Source organism: Lepus europaeus, chromosome 8 (assembly GCF_033115175.1).
Source record: "Lepus europaeus isolate LE1 chromosome 8, mLepTim1.pri, whole genome shotgun sequence".
Classification (NCBI taxonomy): domain Eukaryota; kingdom Metazoa; phylum Chordata; class Mammalia; order Lagomorpha; family Leporidae; genus Lepus; species Lepus europaeus.
The window spans coordinates 1,816,742-1,827,195 of NC_084834.1; the positions used below are offsets into that span (position 1 = coordinate 1,816,742).

Sequence of the window (10,454 nt, forward strand, 5' to 3'; positions counted from 1 at the left end):
AAGTCCTTGTAGTAATTTCTGATGATTCTTTTTATTTCTGCGGCGTCTGTTGTTACGTTTCCCATTTCATCTCTGATCCTATTGATTTGGGTCTTTTCTCTTCTTTTTTTAGTTAGTTGGGCCAATGGGGTGTCAATTTTGTTTATTTTTTCAAAAAACCAGCTCCTCGTTTGGCTGATTTTTTGTAATGTTTTTTTGGATTCAATCCTGTTGATTTCTTCTCTGATTTTAATTATTTCTCTTCTCCTACTGGGTTTGGGTTTGGTTTGCTGCAGATTTTCTAGATCCTTGAGATGACTTGAAAGCTCATCTATTTGGTGCCTTTCCAATTTCTTGATGTAGGCACCTATTGATATAAACTTTCCTCTTAACACTGCTTTTGTTGTATCCCATAGGTTTTGGTATGTTGTGCTGTTATCCTCATTTACTTCCAGAAAATTTTTGATTTCTCTTTTAATTTCTTCTATGACCCATTGTTCATTCAGGAGCATGTTGTTCAATCTCCATGTGTTTGCACGTGCTCTAGGGATTCCTGAGTTGCGAATTTCCAATTTCATTCCTTTGTGGTCTGAGAAGCTGCATGGTATGATTCTAATTCTTTTGAATTTGCTGAGACTTGCTTTATGGCCTAGTATGTGGTCAATCCTAGAGAGGGTTCCATGTACTGCTGAGAAGAATGTAAAGTCCTTAGATGTAGGATGAAATGTTCTGTAGATATCTGTTAGATCCATTTGGGCTATAGTGTCATTTAAATCTACTGTCTCCTTGTTGATCTTCTGTCCTGTTGATCTGTCTATCTCTGAGAGTGGAGTATTGAAGTCCCCCAGTACTATTTTATTGGGGTCTAAGTCTCCCTTTAAGTCCCTTAACAAGTCTTTTAAATAAGCTGGTGCCCTGTAATTAGGTGCATATACGTTGATAATCATTATATCTTCCTGTTGAATGGATCCCTTAATCATTATATAGTGCCCCTCTTTGTCTCTCCTAACAGTTTTTGTGGTAAAGTTTATGTTGTCCGATATTAAGATGGCTACGCCCGCTCTCTTTTCATTTCTGTTGGCGTGGTATATCTTTTTCCAGCCTTTCACTCTCAGCTTGTATGGATCATTGTTGGATAGATGGGTTTTGTTCCTTAACCCAATCAGCCAATCGGTGTCTTTTAACTGGACAGTTCAAGCCATTAACATTCAATGTGACTATTGAGAAGGAGTAACTTTGCCCTGCCATTAGCCAGAGATACTTTCTAATATATGGTTTGAGATTCCTGTGATCTTTTGGTGTGAGGTTTCCTACCTTTACCTTCTTTCATATTGGTGACCGTGTTTCTGTGTTTCTGTATGTAACACATCTTTAAGCATCTTTTGCAGGGCTGGACGAGTGGCGACAAATTCTTGCAATGTCTGTTTGCTGTGAAAGGTCTTTATTTCACCTTCATTCATAAATGAGAGCTTTGCAGGATATAATATTCTGGGCTGGCAGTTTTTCTCTCTTAGCACCTGGGCTATGTCTCGCCATTCTCTCCTAGCTTGCAGGGTTTCTGAAGAGAAGTCAGCTGTGAGTCTAATTGGAGATCCTCTGAGAGTAATCTGGCGTTTCTCTCTTGCACATTTTAGGATCTTTTCTTTGTGTTTCACTGTGGTGAGTTTGATTACAACATGTCGTGGTGAGGATCTCTTTTGGTCATGTTTATTAGGGGTTCTATGAGCTTCCTGTATTAGGATGTCTCTGTCTTTCTCCAAACCTGGGAAATTTTCTGCTAGTATCTCACTAAAAAGGCCTTCTAATCCTTTCTCTCTCTCCATGCCTTCAGGTACTCCTAGAACCCGAATGTTGGGTTTTTTAAGAGTATCCTGTAGATTCCTGACAGTATTTTTTAGATTTCTGATTTCTTCTTCTTTTCTTTGATTTGATTGTTTCCTTTCCTGTTCTCTGTCTTCTAAGTCTGATATTCTCTCTTCTGCTTCGCCCATTCTGTTTTTAAGGCTCTCTAATGTGTTTGTCATTTGATCTATTGAATTCTTCATTTCATTATGATTTCTCATCACTATCACAGTTTCTTGTTCCACTAGTTGTTTCATTTCATTTTGATTCCTCCTTAATATTTCATTTTCACGAGAGAGATTTTCTATCTTGTCCATGAAGGATTTCTGTAGTTCAAGAATTTGTTTTTGAGAACTTCTTAATGTTCTTATCAATTTTTTGAGATCTGCTTCTTGCATTTCTTCAATCTCCTCATCTTCATAATCTTGAATTGGGGTGTCTTTTTCATTTGGGGGTGTCATAGTGTCTTCCTTGTTCTTGTTACCTCGGTTTTTGCGTTTGTTGTTTGGCATGTTGGAGATATTTGGTTTCTTCACTGTGGTGTTTTTTCTTGTTACACTATGGCTCTATATTAAGTGGACTGTCTGCTTTCAGTGGTGCCTTAGAGGCTTGAGATGAGTGTGGACTGAGAGCTGTGTTTGGTTCCTCAGGGCTGAGGGTGTGTCAAAGATGAGACTCCCAGGTTAGGTGTGGTAAATCTCTCTCTTTTTTGATTCAAAAGGGAAGTAATTCTGCACAGCTGAATGTAATTGGAGGTAGTTAGCAGGCAAATGATATACCCACAGGAGCCAGAGATCGAAGCTCTTTCCCACGGACCACACAGGGAATCTCTGCTGCCCTCAGTGTGGGCTCCAATTCTCCTGCAATCTCCCACTGGGTTGCCAAGTTAGATGCTAATCTCCTGTTATTTCACCCCTCCCCCCAGAGTCAGGTTTTTCTGCTAGGCTCAGGGCTGGCGCAGACCTGAGGTCGCCCTGCTTATGACGTATGTCCAAAATGGCGCCTGCTCTGTCTTGCTCTCCTTTGAGAGGTGAGCGGAGAGAGAGAAACTTGTGTCCGTATCAGTCGCTTTTTTTATTTTTTTCCTCTCTCTCTTCTAGTTAGCCTGGTGAACTTTTCCCCACGAAGTTTAAAGCCTCGTTCCCTCTAGCCTCCTCTTTCCGCTTGCCCGCTGGTGTCTCGGGCTATTGTGGTTCGGCTCACCTCGCGTTCCAGCGCTGGTGCGTTGAGTCTGCTGCTGGTGTCCCGAACTTGGGCTCCCACGCTCTCCACGCAGGTACACTGTGAATCTCTTGTTCCGGAAGAGTTTCCTCTGCTGTTTCATCCCCTACTCTTCCTTGACCCTGCAGTATCTCCACTTATATTAACCTGTCTCTCTCTCCAGACTAATAGTGTGCTCCCTGCCTATTCCGCCATCTTGCCGCCTCCGCCAATGTCTCTCTTTAGCAAGACAAAAATTATATTCTTTAAGGGATATTTATATTTTGGAAATAGTATAATTTCATAATGTTGTTACCTGTCATATAGGATAACAAAACATTGCAAAAGGCTTTCCTAATGAGGTTTGTTCTGTAGAGTGGAACTCAATGCCTGATGTTGCTGGGGTATTGAGAAATTGGGCCCTTCTGTGATTATGTGCTCAGTATTTTAATGACTCCTGCTTACATGTAAATTTAAAAATATAAAGTGGAATTAGAAAAGATGCCATACAGGTTGAGAATTGGGGCACCTGCTAGCCGGTTTCAGCCAACAACTCGGAGCTTCTGCAATGCAAATGTTTGCTGTTCTGTGACAACAGTTCAACAGAGTTCAGCTCCCGATACACTTGTCTTAATGAAATTGAATCTTTGATATCTCAGAATGGATCATCTAATAAGTAATTTAGAGCTCTGTATTTAAAAATAGATCGTAGAAGTCAATCCTCCACATCAAATTTTATGTGAATCTTGGTGTATTTTATGGATTTTCCTTAATGTGGATACCTTTAATCTTCTCAACCACTTGAAATCTCAAAAGCTTCATGCACAGTGTGCTTTTTGGCCTTTTATCCCATCTTTTCCTGTCTCTGTTTCCTGAATTCACCTCAATAAATCATACTCATCCTGAATCCTCTCCAAAAGTGATCATGAGTGAAATTTCAAGAAAAGGCAGTATATCTGTTTCAAGGCAGGCAAATTTTGTAATAGTAATAAATAATCTAAAATTCCAGTAGGTTTAATTGATTCTTACCTATCCTACACATCTGATGCTTCTTAAATATTTGCATTATTATACTATTTTAAAAATATTTATCTGTTTGAAAGGCAGGATTAGAGAGAGAGAGAGAGGGAGGGAGAGATCTTCCATCCCTTGGTTTACTCCTCAGATGACCACAATGGCCAGACTGGGCCAGGCCGAAGCCAGGAGCCAGGAGCTCCATCCTAGTTTCCCACACAGGTGGCAGTGCCAGAGTACTTGAATCATCTTTTTGCTGCCTTCCCAGGCACGTGAGCAGGAAGCTTGGACTCAAGCCAGCACTCTGATATGGGATGCTGTTGTTGCAAATGGTTGCTCACTCTGCTATACCGCAGTCCTGGCCATTGCAGTGTTAGCTTGTGGGAGGTTTCTGCTCATTGTTAACTACTCAGGAAACCAGGCAGTGAAAGCTCTAACTGATGCACACTGCCATGTGATCATCTCAGCACCAAATGGGTCCTCAGCTTCTCAAGTCTGCATACGGAATGACACCTCAGTGCCACTTCGATGTGATAGGCTACAGCCAACCATGGGCCCATGGCTCCCTGACTGGGGCCTGCTGGACAGCACTGTTGATCACCAGCTAGCACAGGAGGAAAGAGCAGGCCTTGGCCATCCAACAACTGGGGCTCGAGTTCTGTCTCTGATCCTTGTTAGATGTAACTTGTGGCAAGACAACTCTTCTTCTGTCTTGGTGTCTCACTGTAAAATGGTGCTTATGCTTCTATGTTATCATGGGGTTTTGAAAAGTAAACAAATTGATATATATATATATATATATATATATATATATATATGCAAAACACTTAAAACAGTGGTGACATTACACTGATTCATCACTATCCCATTTGGCTTTTACTGCCTTCAAATACAACTCTTGCTTACAGGCCATGTCCTCTGAGGAGGGTACTTTTCCTGTGAGTGAGTTCCCTGTAGGGGTTATAGCTTCAGTACTGGCAGAAGAGAACGCACAGGTCTCCATTCCCTTTGCATTTTCATGCTTCTGTGAGCCATCCCTGACTTAGGAAATTCCTGTCTCAGTGCAACAAATACCTCTTGGTGACACGAAGAAATTAATTTAGCTTTCTCATCTACTCAACCAACCACAGAGCACCTTAGCCACTGAGATAATTTGTTCTCATTAGAAAGCGAAATTTGGTTTGCTTGTTTGCTGAAAGGAGTAAATGGCAGTCTTTTACCTGTTTACCTTTCTTCTTCATGACTTTTAGTTTTGGGACAATTAGAGGGATTCTCGGGAGAAAGCATCCCAACACTCATTGCTTCGTCAAAAATAAAATAGTTCGGTCATGCTAAGAATGGAGATTTTCCTTGAGACATCTTCAGTAAACTTTCACAAACAGCATCTGAATTACACAGAGTAGAGTTTAAATGACATGTGGGTAACAAGAACACATCAAACTTCAATACAATTTCACTGGCAATTTGATTCGGCAAGGCGAGAAAAATAGGTTACTTCAAAACTGTCAGAACCGCAGTGCAGTCTTGTTGACAGCAGCGAGGAAAAGCTGGGTCACACCTCGCTGCAAAGGTCAGCACGGCTGCCTGACAGTGGACGCTGGGGCGGGAGGGGCCCTGGGGGTTGGCCAGGGCCCTCCAGGGATGCAGGCTGCAGTGAAAGTTCCGGGGTCTGACTCTCTGAGGGAAGGGGCAGGACTGTTATCTCACGGTAGTCCTGAACCCAGGGCCAGTCCTGAACTCTGGACTTACTGCCCTCAGAGGCTCACGTGAGGCACGTGGGTTAGTGAAATTGGGGACAGGCAGGTTTGCAGGAGACAAAGGAATCATTCTCCTTTTAACTGAGTTTAATATCTGGTTTAGGGCGGAAAGAAAACCACAGGAAAAGAGACTTTGACCAAAAAATAAGTAAACTCACCTTCCCTTAAATGTGTTTCTTCAATCGGAGCCTTTTGGTTTATGAGGGTGGCTCCATAATACAAGGAAAACAGGATATCATCAACTAATGTTAGTGATTGACACAATGATTAATGAATTAGGAAATATATCTATTTGGCCAATAGTTCTTCCTAATATATTCCTGGTAGTTAGGTTTTCACCTATATGCTGTTCCTTTTGTTTGACAGACATGGATATTTATACAGTAAAGCTACATGACAATAAGTCTGGAGGTAAATAAGGAATTCATTCCCATTTTTCACTACAAATAAACCTCAATGTATTAAAACTGAGGGCTTAAACTATCAGTATTTTAAACTTTTTATCCAGACGTTAGCATCGTGTAGACTGGAATTAGAATATAATGTCCGTTTTGTAGGCCAGTGGTAGCCGCAGGGTGGCCAAACCCCTCTGAAACTCAATGTGGTGATAGTACTAAGTGTAAGTAGCATTTGAGTCACCAGCTCCCATGCTGTTTGTGCTTCCTTCTTTCTCGGCATTCTCAGGTCCTCACGGGTTGCCTGCAGCTGCAGTGAACCAGAACTGCTGAATTCTTAAATGATCCAATTTTTGTTACATTAATAAATGATGCTAGCTAACTATGACTGATCCGTTAGGAAGTGCTGGGCACTTTTCCAATGCTTCCACAGGTGTTAACATTGATCTTTAAAACTCGAGTCAACATTTTGAGATACTTTCATCCCTGTTTCCCATTAAAGTTAGCAAGGATACAGCGAGTTCTTCCTCGATTTGTCAAAATCATTACGCTGCAGAGTGGCAGAGCCAGGTGAAAATCTAAGGAGCTTGTTTCAAAGCTGTTGGTTCTTTTTTTTTTTTTTTATTAAACTTTTATTTAATGAATATAAATTTCCAAAGTACAGCTTATGGATTACAATGGCTTCCCCCTCCCAAAACTTCCCTCCCACCCACAACCCTCCCCTTTCCCGCTCCCTCTCCCCTTCCAATCACATCATGATTCATTTTCAATTCTCTTTATATACAAAAGATCAGTTTAGTATAAATTAGGTAACGATTTCAACAGTTTGCCCCCATATAGCAACACAAAGTGAAAAAAAAATACGGTTGGAGTACTAGTTATAGCATTAAATAAGAGTGTACAGCACATTAAAGGCAGAGATCCTACATAATATTTTTTTTTTGAAATATTTAGTGAATTTACTCAAGTGAAGAAAGTTTAAATGATACAGAAATGAAAAATATTAGAAATATATATACAATAAAAAGTGAATATAAATTAGCTATTTCCATGGACATTTCCAGTTAAACATTCATACACATATTCACCTTTTTTATATAGGGATAATACATACATACATGGCATGATGATTCTGGCAAAAAAAAAAATCAGAGATACTAAAAATATTCTCAAGTTTTAAAAACTGTGTGGAATATATCTGAACAATAACATTCTATGTGAATGTAAACCCCTGATTTAATTCCAGGATTTTATCATGCCAGAAGCATGGTTGGTTTCAATTTTTTAAAACAGATATTGGTATCGTAATATATTGGCTTAGTTAATAATTAAGGCATTTTTGCATAAACAGCATGTCAGTGTGAACATTTTTAATATTGATTTACTTTAATGTTTTCACTTTCAAAGTCTTACAACATAAGAAAATAGCTGCACACATTTAAGTTTTTTTATAAAACACAATCTTGAAAAAAAATCACGATTGGTCTTTGTAGTTTCTAGTAATAACTCTTGTCTTATTTTTGCAGAGTATAAATTATATTCTTATGCATGATTGCATTAAGACCCAGTAGTTCTTAAACAATGTTATCAAATAACCATACAGATCCCAAATGCAGCAAAGGCGAACAATCTTCATAGTGCACTTTCACCTCATTGAAGTTGAAACTGCTCCTTTTGGATACTATTCCACTTCAATGTGAAGTAGATTCTTAGGGTTTCATTAGTGGTTTCAATTTGTGGCTTTTTAAAAGAAAAAATGATTTTGATTTCTTCCACAGTTCATAGTTCTCAGAAGAGACCTATTTTTGGAAATCCTATAGTCCCAGGATGTCTCGAATAACCAAATGCTGTTTAGTAGATGAAATCTCTCAATGCAACTGTAATAAATAAGCATCTACATCCTTAGCTATATTACCAGTATATCCTGGAACCAAAGTAAGATGGTTTTCTTGTTCCTACAACCCACTTAATTGTTGTCTTAAAATCTGAATATTTCCATCATTTCTGATTTCTGATTTGGATGACAGTTCTGTCCACCACCTTTTTATGACTGCTTGAAGCCAGTTTAAACCAACTATTACATATTCTTCAAATCTGCTTTTAAGTAATGACTTTACTAGAGGCAACAAGTCCACGCAGCAGCCAAGTGAGATATAGTGTTTTTCTTCCTGTAAACTATTGGTGAGTACAGGTAGGCAATCTACTACAACTCCAAGATCTTCTATCCTCACCAAATAGGCTACAAGTTCACTTATGCTTCTCTTTCTCCAGAAAGTTAAAGCTACATTCAATCGCAAATTCCTGCTGAATAAAACCTGGGCCATTGTTTCATGGTCCTGAGAAACCTCAGAAAAAAAACTACTATATTTTGATGATGGGCTTTCTGTCTGTGAAGAGCCAGGGTCACTGGAATTAACCAAATATGTGCGACTATCATGGCGTAATTTTTCAGGCAGGTGACCTGCACAAGCCAGTTCATTTTCTTTATTTGCCATGTCACAGCCCCCAGTGCTAGGGGACTGTTTTTTTCTGTAACAAGGATTTGGAAAGGGATGATGAACTTTCTTTCTGCGATAGATCACCTTACATAGTTTATCTGGGGTTTTCACAGCTTGTCCAACTGTTCTGTTTATGTAAGCAGCCAAATGTTTGGGAGATTTCTTAACCTCCTTCATGTTCTTATTGGTGAAATTAGAGATCCTTTTTCTAGGAAGATCAGTGGAATGATCCTCAATATTAGTACAAAAGTTCCGTTTTTTAACATTGTGGGTTTCAGATGCCATAATCTCTTAAATACCCTTGGTTCACTCCCCAAAGTTGGGCTAAGCCATGTTGAAGCCAGGAGTCAGGAACTACATCTGGGTCTCCCATGTGAGTTGCAGGAACACAAGTACTTGAGCCATCCCAGGAAGCTGCGCCTCATGGTACCTCGGCGCACCTGCCGTGCCCAGGCGCTGACTGACCGCGCCCGGCAGCCTAGAGAGTCCCTCGGCTCCCCCGCCGGGCCCGACGCACAGCCATTCAAACGCCGCCGGGCGCGCGGCCCGCCGGGATAGCTCCCGGTGGGCGTCGCCTAGGCTCCGCCCCCACGCCGGCTCCCTACATAATATTTTTTTAAAAATTAATTTTCTATGCCATTTCCAATTTAACACCAGGTTTTTTTTTTTTTTTCATTTCCAATTATCTTTATATACAGAAGATCGATTCAGTATATAATTAGTAAAGATCTCATCAGTTTGTACCCACACAGAATCACAAAGTGTAAAAATACTGTTTCATTACTAGTTATAGCATCACTGCACATTAGACAACACATTAAGGACAGATCCCACATGGGATGTAAGTACACAGTGACTCCTGTTGCTGACTTAACAATTTGACACTCCTGTTCATGGCGTCAGTAATCTCCCTAGGCTCTAGTCATGAGTTGCCAGGGCTATGGAAGCCTTTAGGGTTCGCTGACTTTGATCTTATTCCGATAGGGTCATAGTCAAAGTGGAAGTTCTCTCCTCCCTTCAGAGAAAGGTACCTCCTTCTTTGATGGCCCCGTTCTTTCCACTGGGATCTCACTAACAGAGGTCTTTCATTTAGGTCTTCTTCTTTTTTTCTTTTCCATGGTATCTTGGCTTTCCATGCCTACAATACTCTCATGGGCTCTTCAGCCAGATCCGAATGCCTTAAGGGCTGATTCTGAGGCCAGAGTGTTGTTTAGGACATCTGCCATTCTATGAGTCTGCTGTGTATCCCACTTCCCATGTTGGATCCTTCTCTCCCTTTTTGATTCTATCAGTTAGTATTAGCAGACACTTGTCTTGTTTGTGTGATCCCTTTGTTTCTTAGACCTATCCAAGCCATCGAATGTGAACTGAAATTGATCACTTGGACTAGTGAGATGGCATTGGTACATTCCACCTTGATGGGATTGTATTGGAATCCCCTGGCACATTACTAACTCCATCATTTGGGGCAAGACTGATTGTGCATGTCCCAAACTGTGCATCTCCTCCCTCTCTTTTTCCACTCTGAAATTTAACAGGGATCACTTTTCAGTTAAAATTTAAACACCTAAGAATAATTGTGTGTTAATTACAGAGTTCAACCACTAGTACTAGAACAACAACAACAACAACAAATACTAAAAAGGATAAAGTATTACATTGTACATCTAGAGTCAGGACAAGAGCTGATCAGTTCATTGTTGCTTATAGTGTCCATTTCACTTAACAGGTTTCCCCTTTGGCGCTCAGTTGTCACCGATCAGGGAAAA

At 40.3% G+C, this 10,454-nt stretch overlaps 1 protein-coding gene across 1 annotated transcript; it reads right to left on the reverse strand.

Annotated features, from left to right (window-relative positions):
- Positions 1-7,154: 7,154 nt before the first annotated feature.
- Positions 7,155-9,187, reverse strand: LOC133765430 (KATNB1-like protein 1). The gene is made up of 2 exons (XM_062198987.1): positions 9,101-9,187; positions 7,155-8,985 (listed from the first exon to the last, which is right to left on the reverse strand). Exon 2 carries the CDS (start codon positions 8,968-8,970, stop codon positions 8,143-8,145), a length of 828 nt encoding a protein of 275 aa, XP_062054971.1. The 5' UTR covers positions 8,971-8,985; positions 9,101-9,187; the 3' UTR covers positions 7,155-8,142.
- Between the last annotated feature and the right edge of the window lie 1,267 nt (positions 9,188-10,454).

Bases quoted from the DNA above. Each gene is read 5' to 3' on its own strand.
- LOC133765430 (XM_062198987.1), bottom strand. From the start codon at position 8,970: ATGGCATCTGAAACCCACAATGTTAAAAAACGGAACTTTTGTACTAAT.